Source organism: Microtus ochrogaster, chromosome 18 (assembly GCF_000317375.1).
Source record: "Microtus ochrogaster isolate Prairie Vole_2 chromosome 18, MicOch1.0, whole genome shotgun sequence".
Classification (NCBI taxonomy): domain Eukaryota; kingdom Metazoa; phylum Chordata; class Mammalia; order Rodentia; family Cricetidae; genus Microtus; species Microtus ochrogaster.
In genome coordinates this window covers 19,067,220-19,087,941 of record NC_022020.1, presented here as the reverse complement: position 1 = coordinate 19,087,941, position 20,722 = coordinate 19,067,220, and the positions used below count along the sequence as shown (strand labels likewise).

General features: G+C 40.1%; 1 protein-coding gene across 1 annotated transcript in view; it reads right to left on the bottom strand.

Moving 5' to 3' along the window:
* Pik3c3 (phosphatidylinositol 3-kinase catalytic subunit type 3) overlaps positions 1-20,407 on the bottom strand; it is an 80,753-nt gene extending 60,346 nt beyond the window's left edge. Inside the window, exons 1-5 of the mRNA XM_005355849.3 lie at positions 20,246-20,407; positions 18,484-18,672; positions 15,984-16,127; positions 14,566-14,695; positions 794-880 (exon numbers count right to left, since the gene is read on the bottom strand). Of these exons, the coding sequence (XP_005355906.1) occupies positions 794-880; positions 14,566-14,695; positions 15,984-16,127; positions 18,484-18,672; positions 20,246-20,313 (618 nt within the window). The 5' untranslated portion in view covers positions 20,314-20,407. The remainder of the gene's footprint in view (positions 1-793; positions 881-14,565; positions 14,696-15,983; positions 16,128-18,483; positions 18,673-20,245) is intronic.
* Positions 20,408-20,722: the final 315 nt, after the last annotated feature.

Below are 20,722 nucleotides of genomic sequence, written 5' to 3'. Positions count from 1 at the left end.
CAGTTGTCATTATCATGACAGGTATTCTCCTCTTCAGGATAGTCATGTAATGTGCACATCACAGTTGTCATTGTCATGACAGGTATTCTCCTCTTGGAATGTGATTCATAAAGTTGTTTCCATTCTCTAGACAAGAATTCTTACATCAAACATGGTATTCTTAAAACAAATACACATAATACTCAAATATAACTTTTTTTATTTTTTGAGACAGAGTTTGTCTTATAGTCCTAGCTGTCTGGGAACTAGGAACTAGCTCTTATAGACCAGGCTTGCCTCAAACTCACAGAGATCTGCCTACCTCTGCCTCATGAGTGCTGGGATTAAAGGCGTGCGCTACCACAGCCAGGCTCAATTCTTCTGAATATAACTTTTTAAAAGATTCACTGAAGTCATCTTTTAATTAGATATTTACAATGGCCTGACACACAAGGTCAAGAAAACGTCAATTATGTAAATGGAGTATGACTGAGGGGCTAACATCCAGTAAGTAGTTAATGAATCAGGTGTGTGCTGGCTGTCACATGGTAACCTGGGGGAGGAGTCAGTACTGCTGCAGCACTCACAAGCAATGGCAGGACTTGAACAACGTGAGTGAGAACACACACGAGGCACTGAGCCTTCACATATGACAGCTAGTCCCTGCTAATGATCCAAGTTACTTTAAGAAAAACTCACAGCTAGGAAGTAAGGGCTTACTTGTTAGCCAGCTGTCTAGCAAATACGAATTCTTTTAAAAAAATTAACTTAGTAATCTACACTATTTTCTGACATAGGAAAGAAGACAACTCACCTCATTAATCATTTCTATCTCTCTGAATGTTAATCTGTCCAACCAATCCACCTTGACCATGTGTCCTTGCCGATGAGCCTTGGTCAGCTGCAGAAAGGAAAACAGGGTTAATCTCAACAGAGACAAACAAAATGGAAATGAAGGGTAGGAACTGATCACTCAACCCTGACTTGAAAATCAAGAATCTATAACACTATGAAACCCAAAGCATTTTAGGAGGCCACATCAGCCTCACAGGATTGTTTACTGCATAGAGTGTATTAGAATGATTATTATTATTATTAAGACATTATAATATAGATTAGAGTAAGTGAATTCTGTCCTTCTATTTGGGATCAACACTGAAGATAATCTTATCAAGTTGTACAAATACTTCAAATTCTTAAATGATCCAAAATTTAAAACACTTTGGGCTCTAAATATCTAATCCTGAGCCTGCCCTAAGAAGCCCTTCTACATATTCAATCCCACATACAAAGTGTTCCATACATCGGATTACATGCACGAAACACTCCTACACATTAGAGTCTATGTGTGTAAATCTACACATTAGAACATCAGATTCCACATCTATTCCTCAGACTCCCACATACAAAGCACTTCCATTCTCTACACACAAATTCTTACATCAAACATGGTATTCTTAAAATAAAATATACAATACTCAAATATATGTATCAAAGCCACATAAAATGTCAGATATGTAAAAAACTAGGCAAGAGACAAACATTTTTCTAAAAATGGAAAAAAAATCATTAAAAAGAAGTTTTTAAAATCAAGCCTGCTCCAAAAAAACCAATAAATAAATAAATAAATCAAGCCTGCAATCTTACCACGGTTAGTAAGCAAGAGAAGAACACAGCCCTTCCTGAATGTTATCTAGATGTTCTATAGCTCTTATATTTTATTATCATACATAAAATCAAAAGATCCTCTAAAGGAGAATAAAATACCTTTTCCCTATTCTTCTCATTTGTAATGTAACAAACATTCTGAAAAACTGAGTTATACACGGAAAGGCAATTCTCAGGGCCCAACAAATCATTACTCTAAGATTTACGTGCATACACACGTGCCTTTATTTTAGGAGACAACAACAAGGATTTAAAATTCTAACATTGCTGATGCTTGAGTACCCTGAGGTCTTACACACTGTCTGGCCCGAGTTTCATAAATTATATCACAGTGGCTTTTCAGGTTCATGGAGAAGTCAAGATAAGCTACAAACAAGGTCCTCAGATTAGAACTGGATTTGACATTGACTGTGTAAATTTTAAACATCAGCTTTACTTATGTATCAAAACTCTTAAACAACAAATTCATAGAATGAAGGAACACTGGGCATCAAAACCTTATATCACCACTTCTCTTATAGCTCATCAATTTCCTCTTCACTGTCCAAGACACGGCAGTATTCCCATAAAGACATCAAACCGTGCCATTAACTGTTACCTCACTCAGAACAGAAAGCCAGAACCACTAGTATTCTTCACCTTCCTTGATACCATCACTGAGTTCACAGTATTTCAGAAAAAAAAGTGACAATCTTATGTAAAAGGTGTGAAGCTCAGGGGCTAGAGAGACGGTTCAGAGGTGAAAAACATTTGCAGCTATTGCTGAAGACCAGGGTTCAGCTCGCAGCACCCACATACTGACTAGCACTTGTAACTACAGTTCCAAGGATTTCAGTGCCCTCCCCTGGTCTCTGTGAGCAGGAGGCCCACAAGTGGTGCACTTATGTATAAGCAGGCAAAACAGTCACACATTTATAATAAAACCCTTTTTAAAAGATTTGAGATCCATTGTGATAGGAAAGGACTACTTGGGAAATAATAACTTTTTATAAATAGCAAATAGTACCTTTTCCCCCATAGTAACCTCTAAATGAAAACAGACATAGAGATCTTAGTGACTACTACTCATGTTTATAAAGAAATGGAACCAGCCTAGAAGTCCATCAAAGATGGATAAAGAAAATGTGGCACACATATATGCAAAAAAATTTTATTTAGCCATAAAGAATGAAACTACACCTGAGAGAAAAAAATGGAACTGGACAAAGATCATTATCTTACAAGAAATATGACAGACTCCGATAAATGCTGCGTTTTCCTCATATACTAAATCTAGATGTGAATTTTGTGTGTTTGTGTGTGTGGGGGGAGAATGTGTTTGTGCATGTAAAACAAGGAAGTAAAAAGTGGATTGAATTAGGAAGAGATCTTTAAAAGGGGAAAGGACAAGAGAACCAAGGGTGGGAAGTGGAAGGGAGGGAAGAGTAAGAACAAAGTATAACATAATGACGGACTGTAATATGATTTTGATGCTAAATTAAACAGTTAATAAAGGGAGAACACCAGTGGGTGGATAGTATAATTACATACAGCAAGGGCTAGATACACTGTTGGCTCTGGTAGAACATCAGACAGATGTGTGAGCTTCATCAATGAGAATAAGGAAACATCACGAGGACCAGAGACCAAGCAGTGTGGCTTAGAGACCAAAGAGAGTGTCACACTGCAGCTGGAGGCTTGGTTCTATACTGACAAACTCTTCAAAATCTGTCACTTTTGAGCCGATGCCAATAAATATTATTTTCTATCTATGCCCTAACATGTAGGTAGATGCAAAACATGGCAAGCAGTATCATTCCATATAGCTACTAAAGGCTGATATGAGTAATTTTTTCTTTCTATTACATAGCATATAAATTCTTACAGATTTTTACTACTACTTTGTTCATATGAAAAAAATGTTTATATAACTTCTGTATTTTCTACTGTAAGAGCCAGTTTGGAACGATGTGACTCTCAGGCACCCCCACCTGCCTGTCTTTGCTATCTGCTCTGTTGGTACATGGTAATTACGCAACTTGAGGTCCTCCAGCTTCTGTTATTTACTCGATATTCGGTCTGTGTTTGCTCCCCACAATGATTTGCTATGAGGAAAGCACTGGCAATGGTGAGTGGTTTCCTGATGGGGAAAATGAAGTGAGGTTTCCGTCTTCTCCATGATGCACATCCAGACACATTGGGAACTTTCTGGAGCCGTCTGTACCGGCTGAGTCTATGTCGCTGGTAACACATGTCACTCCCTACACAGGCGAGGCCTTGCTTTCAAAGCAACCACAAAGGTCAAGCATAAATTACGTTACAGACTTCAATTGTAGGAGCTGTTCAGGAAGCGATGGGAACACAGACTCTAAGAGCTGCAATCAGAAATAGTGTGTAATGTCTGTATGCCTCGACAGAGAAAAATAATGAGGAATTCAACCATGAATGGAAAATCAGGAGTCATTTACATATGTTATGATGACTGTTCAAGAGCTCCTACATTGCACCTTGACATTTAAAGAAATTCTAGATATTTCTCAACTTAGCTACAGAAGTTCTGCAGAACTGAAAATGTCTCCCAGGAATCTGCCCTACTGACCTACCAGTATAAAACACACCCAGCTAGAGGCCCACGGCATTTATTTCATTATTTTCCAGCATTCCTGAAGAAGCTATCCTCCTTAGAAACACAGAGCTGGAGCTGGGGCATCCAGAACGACTTCTCTGAGGGCTGCACACCATGGTAGGAATGGTGGACGGGGTAGGAAACGTCTAGATAATTCACCCAAATTCAATACAACAAATAACACACCAGCTACCGAGGTCCCTTTTACATCTTCAGGCCATCAAGGCTTTTATTTTTAGCTCAAGGCACATGAAATAATAATTATACATAGTTAAATATTAATTTGTATTTACATGTATGGAATTCACACAGCTATAATCATTATGCACAATGAAAGCTCCCCAGAGCCGTTATTTCATCTCTTTTTGGTGCCGATAACAACATAGCAAACAGGAGTAGTCCTCCAGTCTACAGCTGTTTCTAGTTCCCTCCACTTCTACGGACGCTGAGCATCAAAGGCGACTTCTGTCAACATAGGTGAGTGTAGACAACTTGTATGTGGTACTGGGATAAGCTTCCATTTCATTCTGAGTCTGAAATGTCAGTGACCTACATCTTTCCAACAAGATCTGCACCCTGCTAAGCAGCAGGGTGAGAAATCCAATCTATTAAAAATGCTTGTGAAGAAATCATCCTTGCTAGGTATCCATTCTAGGAAGAGTCAGCAAGTGGCTCTCTTTGTCAGGTACAGAGGATTCTAAAGAATTCCCAAGAGCCATACAGAGTTGGAGAAGGTCAGTGTCCTCCAAACAATGGGATAATTATTATGCCCTAACTTCATCCAGAGTTAAATAGGAGTTCCTAAGGCCATTTAAGTAAAAGAATCAATTAGAACCAACAGCAACATGGCTAGGAAAGTTCTTGGATTCCTAATGATATATTATCAGATATTGTGGACGATGTCATGATGAAAGATCAGTGGGTGTGCATAAAAGTACAAAGGACAGAGACTACAGCAGCCCAGCTTGCCACACAGTATCCAGAACAGGAGCAGCAGGTGGGGTCCTATCAAACAGCAGCCCATGGAGACAGATGAGCTCCCTGATTGGCCCAGCCTGCTGTGAGCACCTCAAGTGCTAAAGCCATGACTCTGGCAGAGCCAGCACTTATGGCTCACTTACATCGAGTGAGACGAGCTATGCAGGAAGATGATAACCAGGATGGAGAATAAAAATCTATCAACTTTTGACCCTGCCCAGGACCTGTTCTAGCTTAGAAGTAGAAGAAGGGACTAATAAAAAAATTCATAGAAATAAAGTAATAGAAACATTCAACTGAAAGCTAGAGGACAAAAACAAACCAAACAGAACAGCAGAATGGCATGATCAAACAAAACTGGACTTAGCCAGTTCACACTGCTGCCCTCAAACATATAACAGAAAGTGCCTGACAATGAAATTCATGCATTGTGGCCCACACCAACCACCAGAGAACATGTCCCAACTGGAACTGCCCTCATTTGCAGAGTGACAATTACATGCCTGAAAACAGCAGGGGTTGGTCATAATGTAAGATCTATGTGAAAATGGAATCCGCAAAACCCACTGCCACAGTTAGATGGTACTTCAGACACAACCATAATTGCTACACTTTGCTCTATCCTATATAAATCTGCTTTCTTTCCATTCTGGTCTAAAGTGTTCATTATTTCACTACTTGCCAAATCCCCTATCCAAAACTGTTCACATGAGCCAGCAAACTGGGCCAGAGCAGGCCTGGGACGATGAACTCCACAGAAGTAGGTGCATATCCAGACCAGGGACATTTGTGGATTCAGGACTGAGTCAGCGACCTGGGCTGGAGCAGGCCTGAGACAGCAAACTCCACAGAAGCAGGTACAGGGGAGCAACTGCTGAGCCAGAGCCAGAGCCCGCTGTGGGTCAGGGCATGAATCTGGGACTTTTGAGGGAGTAAGCCTGAGCCAGGTCCTCTGTGGGTCTGGACTCAATGGAATATGGGACCTCTGAGGGAGTAAATCAGAGCCAGACTGTTATAGGACCAACTCCAAGACAGAAGCAGATCCACACCAGGGACATTTACAGAAAACAGGTTTGAGCTGGCAGCCTAGATCAGAGGAGGCCTGAGACAGCACACTCCATGGGAGCAAAGCAAACCCCCGGAGCGCTGAGCAACCTCCTGGAACACAGAGTGAAAAACAGGGTAACTAGAACAGTGGCACTGACTGTACCATGAGGAACAACCATCTGAGCACCTAGAAGACTGATCACCAGAGTCACAGATAGCCCCAACCACATCTATTAGAGGAAAAGATAAGTAGACAAAGTAAGAACACACGCAACACCACAAAGAGCAGCACGAAACCAGTAAAACCTAAAGATCCTACAACAGCAAGACTTGAACAACCAAATACAGATGAAGCAGAAGAAAAAGACATAAAAATTAACTTCAGGAGAATGTTTGAAACTCTTAAAGAGGAAATGAGAAAGTCCCTCAAAGAAATGGAAGAAAAGAAACAAAAAATTGGAAGCCATCAGCAAATCCTTTAAAGAAAACCAAGAAAAGGCAATCAAACATATGAAAGAAACTATTCAAGACTTAAAAACTGAAATAGAGACAATAAAAAAAAACACAAGAGGAGGAATTATAGAAACAGAAATAATGAAAAAGACGATCAGAAATAACAAACGCAAGCATAAACTGTAGACTACAAGAGATGGAAGGGAAAATCTCAAGCATTGAAGATACAATAGGGGGAATAGACTCATCAGTCAAAGAAAACATTAAATCTAACAAAAGCCAAAATATCCAGGAAATATGGGACACCATGAAACAGAGAAATTAAACACTTCCTAAAATTCAATGAAAATGACCATACAACATACCCAAATTTATGGGGCACAATGAAAGCAGTGTTAACAGGAAAGTTCATAGCACTACATGACTACATAAAGAAGCTGGAAAAATCCCATACTAGTGAATTAACAGAACATTTGAAAACTTTATAACGAAAAGAAACAAACTCCCCCAAGAGAACTAGATGGCAGGAAATAAATTGAGAGCTGAAATCAACAAAATAGAAACAAAGAAAACAACACAAAGAATCAATGAGACAAAGAGTTGGTTCTTCGAGAAAAATCAACAAATAGACAAATCTTTATCCAAACTAACCAAAAGGTAGAGAGAGAATATCCAAATTAACAAAATCAGAAATGAAAAGGGGAACACAACAAAAGACATGGAGGAAATACAGAGAATCATCGGGTCATATTTTGAAAACCTATATTCCACAAAGTTGGGAAACTTAAAAGAAATGGTCAACTTTCTGGATAAATATCATTTTCCAAAATTAAATCAAGACCAGATAAGCAAATTAAACGGACCTATAACTGCTGAAATAGAAAAAGTCATCAAAAGTCTCCCATCCAAAAAATGCCCAGGACCAGATGGTTTCCGTTCAGAATTATGTAAAATTTTCAAGGAAAAACTAATACCACTACTCCTCAGTCAGTTCTATACAATAGAAAAGAAGAAACATCGCCAAACTCTTTTTATAAGGCTATAATTACCCTGATACCCAAACTACATATAGACATTACTAAGAAAGAGAATTAAAGACCAATCTCACTCATAAATATTGATGCAAAAATACTCAATAAAATACTGGCAAATCGAATCCAAGAACACATCAGAACCATCATCCACCATGATCAAATTGGCTTCACCCAAGAGAAGCAGGGATGGCTCAACATATGAAAATCAGTCAACATAATCCACCATATAAAAACACTGAAAAATAAAAACCACAAAATCATCATTAGATGCTGAAAAAGCTTTCAACAAAATACAACATTCCTTCATCATAAAGGTCTTGGAGAGAGCAGGGAGACAAGGAACATATCTAAGCATAATAGAGGCAATATACAGCAAGACAACAGCCAGCATCAAACTAAATGGAAACTAACAGTGATCCCAATGAAATCAGGAACAAGACAAGGTTGTCCACTGTCTCCATATCTATTCAACACAGTTCTTGAGGTCCTAGCTAGAGCAATGAGACAACAAAATGAGATCAAGGGTATACAAATGGGAAAAGAAGAAGTCAAACTCTCACTATTTGCGATGAAATGATAGTTTATATAAGCGACCCCAAAAATTCTATCAAGGAACTTCTATAACTCATAAACACTTTTAGTAATGTAGAAGGATACAAGATTAACTCAAAAAAATCAGTAGCTTCCTGACACAGATGATAAATGGGCTGAAAAAAGAAATCAGAGAAACATCACCCTTCACAATAGCCACAAATAGCATAAGATATTTCAGAGTAACTCTAATCAAACAAGTGGAAGACTTGTATGACAAGAACTTTAAATCTTTGATGAAAGAAATTGAAGAAGGCACCAGAAAGTGGAAAGATCTCCCATGCTCTTGGGTAGGCAGAATTAACATAGTAAAAATGGCAATCTTACCAAAAGCAATCTACAGATTCAATGCAATGCCCATCAAAATCCCAGTAAAATTCATCACAAACCTCGAAAGAACAGTACTCAACTTCATATGGAAAAGCAAAAAACCCAGGATAGCCAAAACAATCCTGTACAATAAAAGAATTTCTGGAGGCATCACAATCCCTGACTTCAAACTCTACTACAGAGCTACAGTACTGAAAACAGCCTGGTATTGGCATAAGAACAGACAGGAGGCCGGGCGGTGGTGGCGCACGCCTTTAATCCCAGCACTAGGGAGGCAGAGGCAGGCGGATCTCTGGGAGTTCGAGCCCAGCCTGGTCTACAAGAGCTAGTTCCAGGACAGGCTCCAAAGCTACAGAAAAACCCTGTCTCAAAAAAAAAAAACAAAACAGACAGGAGGACCAATAGAACTGAATCGAAGACCCAGATATTAATCCACACACTTTTGAACACCTAATTTTTTACAAAAAAGCAAAAATATCAAATGGATATCAACATGCAGAAGAATGAAAATAGATCCATATCTATCACCACATACAAAACTCAAGTCCAAATAGATCAAAGACCTTAACATAAATAAAGCCAGCCACACTGAACCTCATGGAAGAAAAAGTGGGAAGTACACTTGAACACATTGGCACCTAAGACTCTTCCTAAATATAACCTCAGTAGCAGAGACACTGAGAGAATCAATTAATAAATGGGACCTCCTGAAACTAAAAAGCTTCTGCAAAGCAAAGGACACAGTCAACAAGACAAAACAACAGCCTACAGAATGGGAAAAGATCTTCACTAACCCCACATCAGACAGAGGTCTGATCTCCAAAATATACAAAGAACTCAAGAAATTGGACACCAAAAGATCACATAATCCAATAAAAAAAAATGGAGTACAGACCTCAACAGATGAATCTAAAATGGCTGAAAGACACTTAAGGAAATATTCAACATCCTTAGTCATCAGAGAAATGCAAATCAAAACAACTCTGAGATTCCATCTTACACCTGTGTAAGAATGGCCAAGATCAAAAACACTGATGACAACTTATGTTGGAGAGGTTGTGGGGTAAAGGGAACACTTCTGCATTGCTGGTGGGAATGCAAGCTGGTACAGCCCCTTTGGATATCAGTGTGGCAATTTCTCAGAAATAATCTTTCTCAAGACCCAGTAATAAATACCACTTTTGGGTATATATCCAAAGTATGCTCAATCTGCCACAAGGACATGTGCTCAACTATGTGCATAGCAGCATTGTTTGTCATAGCCAGAATCTGGAAACAATCTAAATGCCCCTCGACCAAAGAACGGATAAGAAAAATATGGTACATTTACACAATGGAGTACTATACAGGCAAAAAATCTTGAAATTTACAGGCAAATGGATGGAGCTAGAAAACATCATTTTGAGTAAGGTAACTCAGACCCATGTATGTGCTCATTCATAAGTGGTTTTTAAACATAAAGCAAAGGAACCAGCCTACAAATCATAATCCCAGAGAACCTAGACAACAATGAGGACACTAAGAGACATACACAGATCTAATCTACATGGAAAGTAAAAAGACAAGATCTCCTGAGTACATTGGGAGCATGAGGACCATGGGAGAGGGTTGAAGGGGGTGGAGCAGAGAAAAATGTAGAGCTCAATAAAAATCAATAAAAAAAATTTTAAAAAAACCGTTCACATAGCCCCACAGGTAATTAAAAGCACGCATCTGTTTTGTTTCTTTCCTCTGACACTTAAGAAATTTTCTTTTTCAGCAGACAGTGAACTCTTCACATCCCCAGAAGCTATGCACATGTAGCCATGCTGGCTAGGCCCCACTGCTGTTCACCATAGGCCTTTTTAGCATAGGTGTATCGCGATTTTCTGCTACTCTACTCTATACTTCCTCAAGTTAAAACGTCATTACTTTACTCTTTCATCTCTAGTACCTTTCTTTTTTTCTTTTTTTTCCTTTTTGTTTTTGTCTGTTTCTTTGATTGAAACAGGGTCTGCTCTGGCTAACCTAGAACTTACTATACAGACCAGGTTGGCCTTGAACTCACAGATCTGTCTCCCAAGTGCTGGTATTAAAGTCATGTTCCGCTGCTCCTGGTCTAACACTTTTCTTAAGACTGAAATAAATGGACATAAATACTGACAAAAATTTTATTCCTTGCCCTAACATATGAAAAGTGTCAGCGGCAGACAAGGCAGACAATCAGACAGACAAACTAAGGCTGTTTCAGATTTCTACTATCTAAAGATGTATCTCTGAAATAAACAAAAATAATGAATTTCATATATATATCTATATCTATATCTCAAAATCCAACTTAAACTATGAAATAATTTGTAAGTAAGACATACTACAGCCATACATGAACTTCGTCTAAACAACTAACACGTGTATGTCAGAGTCCACTTAGGCATATATATTTAATTCTTAGCTAGCAAAGAAGTTCCATCTAAATTTTTCTGTCTTCTTGATTAATGAAATCTCGTCCACAATTCTTCAATTTTACTTTTAAACATTCCTCATAAATCTCATTATTCAGGAAGAGTAGTATTTGACATATAAAAGTGCCATTTAGTTAAACTCCTCACAAATTAATCTAGTTATAAAAGCATGTTACTTTTTTCCCCTCGGGCAGAAACTATAGCTGTAAAGACAGAGAATTGGTTTCTCAGAACATCAATCAATAACGTTTTAGGGCTCAACATCACCCTGGCATCAACAGAGTCTGCTCAGGGCCACTAGTTTAGACAAGTCTAAAGGCTTTAACAATATTGGAGAACTGTGAGCAAACCAATGAATTATCGAAAAGATGCCACTCAGCAAAATGAGGAAAAAAGTGACAAAATCCCCCAAACCCTGGCTGTAACACTAAACAGTGGCGATAAGTAATCAAATCAAACAAGCTGTTCATAAAAGGTATGCTATCTAGAACAAAAATCATTCTTTATGAACTTCATATAAAATATTTCCCGTAACATTACTGGCACCACTGAACAAGCCTGACAGCCTTGATAATCTCAGCAATCGCCTTAGTTACTTTTCCATGCTGTCCTCAGACACAATGAAGAGAGCAACTTAAGACAAGAAAGCACTTAACAGAGCTTACAGTTTCAGAGGACTGGAGCTCATGATGGTGAGAGCTGACATTTTGATCTGCAAGGAGTTAAAGAGAGCTAACTAGGAATGGTGTGGGCTTTTGAAATCTCTAAACCTGCCCCAATGACAGACACACTTCCTACCCCTTCCCAAACTGTTCCACCAACTGGGAACCAAGTATTCAAACACATGAGACTATGGGGACCATTCTCACTCAAATCACAAGTCGTTATCATATCTAGTTTTTTTTTAATTATTGTCACTTTAAAAACATCTAAAGGGATAAATGAAACAAGATGAGACACTTTCACCCAACCCAAATGTAATGGCCAGGAGTGTGCTTTTCCCATTTATAGAGTAATGAGTTTCTCTATGAACTCTAATTAGTCAAAAATTCTTTCTCTGTAAGATAAGCATTTTAAAAGCAGAAGCTGTGCTTGCTCGTTGGGATTAAAATCCACTAGGACAGTCAAAATATGTGAACAGGGGAGTCACTGCTTCAAGGCAGAGAGTATCTGCGGTGCACTCCATACTGTATGCTGTCAAGTCTCAACTGTTTCCCCATTAGGACTAACTCCCTAAAAGTATGACAGGTTCTTCTCGGTGTCTATGCTATCCTTAAGAATGTAGGTATTCTTTCAAAGAAATAGCTGTACTTCATTAAATCTTTTCACTTGTTAGACAGTTCACACTTCGAGCTACCATTCTTCTATTGTATTTTCTCTTAATGACTTAGATTATAGTTGAGCAGCTTGATCAAAGGCAGATTGCATTCCATTCGGTTTTTACAAACTACCATGTAAATGATGTGAACAGCATGTGCAGTGCAGTCCTACTGTTAATTATAGACAGCACTTAAGAAAAAGAGTATTCACCCCATAATCTGCAACCCCATCTAGGCAGCATACAGCAGGGTAGCTTGTTTGTCCTGCTTCTGTTGTCCCCTGGCTCCTGCTGCAGTAAGCCTGAGATCCAGACCCTGACCCAGTGACCAGACGTGGCTCTGTGAAGTCCACGGTTCCCCTCTTCACTGCTGGCGTGCACAGCTCCCCACCCCCCCAATATCCCCGCACAGACCAGGAAACGTTTTTCATCTGCTTGTACTTTCTTTGCCTCCTCTTAATCAAACTGTCAGAAAGGAAAGCACACGGCAAAGCATCACGCAGAGCTGCTAAATGAGGGAGGGCGGAAGCTGCTTCTGTGCTAACCTTTCACGTCCAAAGACACAGGCTCAACATAAATCAGACACCAGAGCCCAGGGGTCACATCTAAAGCACCTGGAGGACACGCCTCCTATCAAAATTCTTACAGTATGACAAGCTGAAAAATAGAGATGAAGGGAACAGTGGACACACTGGGCCATCATTACCAAGAAGCTGGTCCAGACCGTGAAAGTCAACAGACAGCCCTGAAGTCTGATCTCTTACTACGTTCACAAATCAGCTGAAACAGAAGCAAGCATTAACTATAAAAGTTTAAAGATGGAAGAGAGGAAAATGAGCAAGATGTAGGTGCTGCATATTTTAATACATACTTTTTTTCTATTCCCTATTAAAACTCTAGGATATCCAAATTATTAAAAAGAAAAAAAATGAAGCCAGGCAGTGGTGGGGCATGCCTTTAAACCCAGCACTTGGGACACAGAGGCAGACGGATCTCTGTGAGCTGGAGGCCAGGTTGGTCTACAGAGCTAGTGCCAGGACAGGCTCCAAAACTACAGAGAAACCCTGTCTTGAAAAACCAAAAAAAGATACCTAACCTGAGCACTTTTTCTCATATACATGTTTCCCCAAAGGAAAACTAGACAGATTTATAAAACAGTCTAAATCATTATAGAGATTTATTCCATTAAAATTACTATAAAAGGACTGCTTAAAATAAAACAGACTTAGATAGTTAATCATACTATAGTTAGAATTTCACTCCATAGTTAAGCAAAAGTCAGAGTAAAAGCATTATTCCAGGTTGGAGTTGCCAATGCTTAGTAATTACCCAATACCGTGATTTCATGGGCTACTTAATGGCTGGTCTTCATTTAACAGTCCCCAGTATCCTTTGGTAGCCAGACTGAAACTATGTTCTTGTGACCCTTAAAAACCGAATCTTTCACATTTTAGTAGCCCACAGAGTACACACGCGATGATTCTAATAAAATATCTATGTGTAAATCATGAAAAGTAACCAAATCCAAGTTCGCTGCTGATAAACTCTTAAAGAGAGGGTGGACCATAGAGAGGCTTGTGAACTGTCCTACACCCCCAGGAAGAACACGGGTGGACCTGGAAAGGAGCAGCTGAAATGTGTTTTTACTCAGCTGGAGAAAGAAAGGAGCTGAAGACTATTCCAGGGACGCACTCAGTAGGGACCTCTGCTACCCTTTTCACCCCAAACAGCAATGTAGGAAAGAGACATAATGATGGAAATACGGGAGACCTGCACTTCCAAATCTCATGCACATCTAGATAAACGGCCATACAGTACGTGATTTCACGCATGCAGAAGTCCACAGACAAAAAGTGGACCAGCAGCCATCAGGAAGTAAGGGAGGATGGAATAAGGGGTGAGAGTTGAGTACATGGAGCTTTTAGAGGTGAAAAGGTCCTCAAGTCACACAGCGAGGAGGATCATGGAGCATATGCCTTTCAAGAGCGAAGGCTCATGAATCATATCAAAACTGTTACTAACATTTACTTTAAACTAAGACGACAACTGACAGGATTCACAATAAAAAGGCACACGAATCCGCACCAGTCAGAGTTCGCCTCGTCTCAGAAGCCCATGTACCTTAGCGAGGCGGCTCATCTGATCTTCGGAGAGCGTGCTGCTTGTTCTGCCAGGAGTTCTTGTGGGTTCAGAGCCATCTGCCTCCACGTTAGGCCACACCTTCAAGTCATGCATTCCTTGGCGAAACATGCTGTAGGGAAAGGAGTTCAGAGTAGAGGTAAATAAACTGAGGCAGCTCATCATAATGAAATGTGTGTCAAGCTTGTCCGGCTCCAAGGCCCCGATGGTTCGTGCAGCACTGAGCTAAGCCACTAAAAACTGCAAATGTCTCCTCAAGCTACTCTTTTTCCCTTAGATAATCAGAAATGGGAGACGTATATAGAAATGACCTAAATCCAATGCATATGTTACCAGTGTGGAGGGAACTCCTTCCGGAGCAGACTTAAGCAAGTATGCACCTTTCTTATATGGCTCCAGTGGCAAACCAAGGTAAAATTCAGAGCATAAGTGAGCAGTTACTTACAGGAACTTAAGTGACCATAAGGCAGCCAGACATGGGTCTGTCTCATCCCAGAACAGACTTCCGCATGGTCACACAAATGCAGCCCGCTTCAGTTAGCCTTCCACAGTCTACATAAGACCCCCGATACATCGAGGACACATAGTCAAGACAGACATGCATACAAATAAATGGCTGGAAGGTGCGTGAGGGGACAGAGTGAATCCCAGGTGAGGGTCCCGAGACTCTCCTACACCCTCCTCCTACGAAGAGTGGCAAGTCAACATGGCCAATCAACGGGGATCCCTCTCTGGAAGTATTCGTAGTTGTTATGAGGAAAATGGTGTCAGCCATGCTTGGAGGCCAACACTCAACAAGCACCTCAGCAGACATCTTAGAAGAGCAGACACCAACTTTCCAGCCAATAGAACAACATCACATTTACAGGATGGAAATGAAACTAAGTGACATCATTTTTCTGTAAGCCTGCCTGGGTTTGGTAGCAACTGTGCCATCTATGGCATGCGTGGCTGTGACCATGAATAAATAATGTTCTCATTAATAAAAATATCATATTACAGATTTTCTTGTTATTACAAAAACACATAAACACTGCCTCTTATACAGTGAAATTTTTTTCTCTTTTCATCTCAAACAGATCAGATAGCCAAGGCAGGGGGATCACAGATTCTAGAGTAACACAGACAATCTAATAAGAATTTGTCTGAAATGAAACAAAACGCAGCACAACCTTGAAGCAGGCCCTGAGGAACTGGCTGCACTGTGTCCCTGATGAAGCAGTGAGAGGAGTAACGAATACAGCGCATCCTGTAGGAAATGCCTTCCAGACCCTCTCTCGGAAGGGAGGAAGGCCTATGTACCTAACTGGTTTTCACAGAGAAAACCAGCCTGCGTAAACAATCAAAGTTCTCTAGGAAAGAAAAACAGCCCTTTGTGGACTAGTGGACAGAATGCTTACCCGTATTTTCCAAAGAGCGACACAGTTGTTCCTCCCACTGGCACAGCTTTTCCTGGTCCATACACGTCCCATATAGTCAAGGCCACTTGGGCATTCCTGGGCAGGTCAGGGTACTTCACAGGGAGTTTTAGCCATTCATTCCAACTATGGAAACAAAGTCAACAGAATAAACATGTATCTTTCTTTCAAATTAGCCCATTAAAAAAATGGTTCAGTCAGAGGAGAAAGCTCCAAAAAGATTAGGTTTATATGCTAAAAAATAATGTGAAGAATTGAAATCACCTCAAGTTTGCTTGTTCAAATATAAACACAGGAATTTTGAATATAGCTCCTGAAATAAGTATATCAAGACATTTAATCAGGACACTCAAGCTGAGCAGTGTGACACATGCCCACAGTCTCAGAATTTAGCGTGGGGCAGGACTGTTAGTTCAAGGCCAGTCTAGAGAGATTCACGAGTTTGTCTGAGTCCAGCCCACACTATAAAGTGATACCCACCCCCACCTCCAAAAAAAATCTAACGGAAAGCCAGGCGGCAATGGTACATGCCTTTAATCCCAGTGGCGCACGCCTTTAATCCCAGTGGTGCATGCCTTTAATCCCAGTTCTAGAGGGATTTTAAAACAGGAGGAGACAGCTCTCAGACACAGTCTCATTCTGAGATTCCTAAAGGCAGGATCACCATTTCAGATTAAAGTCAAGATAAGGGCTGCTTTGCTGGTCCAGTCTTCAGGTTGAACCCAAATTGAATCCTCTTGCTGAATTTTTAATCAACTGTGTATTATGTTTACTCACCATTTCCGTTTTGGTGGGTTGGGCAAAAAATTCACCTTTCAAATACTAATAGCAGACTTCATAAAAGCTGTTTTTCCCCAATTTCAGTCTATTTTTTTTTAAACGTCAACTCTCTTATTACATACCCCAAATATTTTCTCAATCTATTTTCTACAGTTGTTTCAGATCTTTTACTGATCTATGTTTTTTTTTAATTTTACAACCTTGCAAACATATAATAGCAAAACAATGAATGAAAGAGCTAGCAAATGAGAGGAGGCAAAGTTGGTTTTGTTCTAAGTTCTTTTGGGCAGTGCGAGGAATAGAGAATAAAATTTTTCCATAACAAAAGAAAAAGGGAAAAGTAGTATTAACCAAAGATGATGACATTCTATATTCAAATATATTTTAAATTGCAGAATTCTGGTCCATTGTTTTAGATGTAATGATGGTACTATAATAATGTTTCTGTTCTTGTGTTTTTGTTTTTTTCAGTCAGACTGGTCTCAAATTCACAGAGATCCATCTGCTAGAGTCTCCTGGGTGCTGGGATTAAAGATATGCATCACCTTGCCTGGGCATATTATTTTCTATATTTTTATATAGTTGAAATTTTCCAGAATAAAATGTATTAATTATGTGTGTTGTGTGGATATAAATATTTATACATATTTGACACCAAAATGAACACTAGAGAATTTACACTACTGAAATCGTTGATTTGGATGTAGTCTGACCAGCAATGTTCAAGCTTCCTCGCTCTGAAAGCCTTTCCTAGGTTCCGGTACAGAAACAGAGCCATGTGACTGTGCACGTGGCCTCGCCATGTCGTCCGTGACACTCTGAGCATAGCTAACTTCTATGGGCACACACTTGGGGCTGGAGAGACAACTCTGTGGTCAAGAATACTCATTGTGCTTACAATGATCTGGGTTCAGTTCCCAGTACCCATGTGGTAGCTCACAGCTATCTGTAACTACAGTTCCCAGGGGACTAAACACCCTTTTCATGGTATAAATACATATATACAGGCAAAACCCTTTACACACACATTTAAAAAAAAAGTACCAAGTACCTATGCATCTGTCATTCCACATGATTGCAGAATAAAACTGACTGCACACTAGAAATGCCCCCCGTGAAGTCTCTGAGATAATAACCATCAGGAGATTAAAGATTCACAATACTATTCGGAAAAATAGAGTTTTCTGTTATCTTATGCTGGCCCTCCGTGCCAACAATGAACTGCTAGTATAATATGTATATACATAAATAAACTACGAACTTAAAACTAAAGTTTCATTTGGAAAACAAATAAAGACTATAAATCTTACCTGAACCTACGATATAAGATCTACTTCTAAAGATCTAAACAAGATGGCCATTTCAAACTATCTAAAGCATTTGTATTAAAGGCCACGGAACAGCAGAGAGTCCAGACATGGTTGTACTCTGATTGATGGTGTAAAAGAGTAAAATGCTTAGTTTCCAAAATGTCAACATACTAAATACAAACATGAAGTAATTACACACCAACACAACTATCTTTACATGCTCTCAATAGTCTAACTAATATTTATAGTTTCACAGGTATACAGTTAAGAAACTCTATAGTAATTCCTGCTAAACTGTCTCTACTTAGAACATTATTAAAGCTATGGAAGAACAGTATACAATCTTTCACATGGCAAATGAAAAAAGAGCAACAGCAAAGAGAACAACTTACTTCCATCTTGTACTAAATGCCTTGTAGGATGTCCTGACTGGTAAGGCCAGAGGTTTCCCTTCAGCAAAAACTTGACAAGTCACATACAGGTCAGAGCACGTCTCTTGGTAGAGCCCAGAGAACTTTAGCATCGGATCTTCGAGGACAGCTTTGTAACTCTTCTGCTCTCTCTTCCCTTCCAAACTTCCTCTGGAAGCACAAACAGATTGTTTCAGATGTGCAGTTTTAAAGTACGCAGGGGTATATAAAAAGATAAGAAGTTTATGTCTGCTAAAGTAACTATAAACTATCTAATGACAACTTCCTATTTCTAAAGTAACATCACTTTTATAAATGGTAAGGAACTCTGAAAACCCTAACATTGAGAAGCTTATTCTCACTTCCTGAAAAGATTTCTCTTCTTCGGGCTTCCTTTTAAACCTAGTCACCTAATCTTAATCCAGGCTTTAGGATTAATTTCACTGATTCTAGCACCTGGGGGCAGAGGCAGGGAGGCCTCTGAGTTCAAGGCCAGCCTGGTCTACAAAGGAAGTTCCTGGAGAGCCAGGATTACACAGAGAAACCCTGTCTCAAAAGCAAAAGAGCAAAGCAAAACAAAACTTTGCTGATTTCAAATTGACAACTTATTTACCCCACCTTTAAGCAAACATTTAATTTATAGGCATAGATACTAGAAACATAAGAAAAAATACACAATGTACTACTGCAAGAAACTGTTAAGCCCACATATGCTAGTGTGCACTTTTAATTCCAGCATTCAGGAGGCAGAGGTAGGCAGATCTACATAGTGTGGTCTAGGTCAGTCAGAGACACATAGCGAGAATCTGTCTTCAAACTTACTTTTACCTGGGCATTATTCTCTTTTCCATACTATGTACTCATACTATCTCACCACTTCAAAATACAAAAAAACCCCTCAGTGTTGTAAGCCATACTGAATATGCCAAAGCCAATCGTCTTCCCATCATAAGAGAAACTGACATGGCCGCTCTGTCTCTTAGACAGATGTCTGCAATAAGCCTAATCATTGACGCGTAGGAGATAGGAAGGAAAGAGGTAAAGAACAGCATGTACAATTTGTTCTCTCCACGCAGGAATCTGAAGTCTTCACCCTCAAGAGGGCTCTCACTAGGCACGGACCTCACATTTCTCTACCTATCCTCAAGAAATGGCACTGGGCAAAGTTCTGACAATATATAAAGTACACAGCAAAACAGCTCTTGCCCGGAAAGGTGAGCTTCCCTACTTATCCAAATGTTTCTACTGTGCTCAAGTTACCTTCTCTGGGGTCTTTTCTTTCCCAGTAGGGTTCTCATTTCAAGATGTCATGCCCTTGATCTGTATTTTAAAACTGCTGCCACAAGATTTTATTTAAAGACTCGACTCCCTCTCAACGTCTCTAGCTTTAAAAATGCAAACTGTCCAAAGGTTCAATCTATGTCTCTGTCATCTCGCATGTAGTTAAAACTGCACCCACATTCTCATTTATCCCATCTTCAAGATTTCCGAATGCCCCATTCCACCTTTCAGCCCTGCTCTAAAGGAAAAATCTGCTCCCTCCCTCTTTCTTAGGTGGGGAGAGTTGTTTCCTACGGTTTGATTTCTTCTGCGTAATAACAGATTGCAGTACTCCCGCAAAAGCTAAAAATGCAAACTGCTCCATGCCCCTCTGGGGAAGCGCCGGTTACTGCCGATTTCCTCCTAGGACCAGCCCCTCTCCCGGGCCCGCCCCTCACCGCCCTCACTCCCCCGGGGCTCTCACATCTTCAGCTGCACGTTGATGTCCAGGTCACAGCTGTAGATGTAGTGGAACTTCTCTGCCTCCCCCATGGCCGGCACGGAGAGCAGAAGCCGCAGAGACAGCCAGAGACGCGAAAGACTCCAGAAAGAAGCCGCCGGTGACTCAAAACACGGAGACTTCCTGTCCCGCCCCTCCGCGCGTAACCTAGCAATCCCTGTCCCCAACGCAATATAAGCGACGGAAGAAGCCCGCGGCGGGCTGCAGTACGCATGTGCAAGAGGAGCCTGCCATCTTGCTTAAGGGCAAGTGGGAGGCCAGGAAGCGTGGCTTATGTGGTTACATACCAGTCTTCCTGTTTTGGCAAAGCTTTTTTTTCTTTTCTTACTTGAGTCAGAAGAGATATTCGGCTCAAAAATAATGTAGTAACATTCACCTGGTTCAAACCAAATAGAGAAGATGCACAAAACTATTTTGATTAATTTATATTCCAGTTTCCAT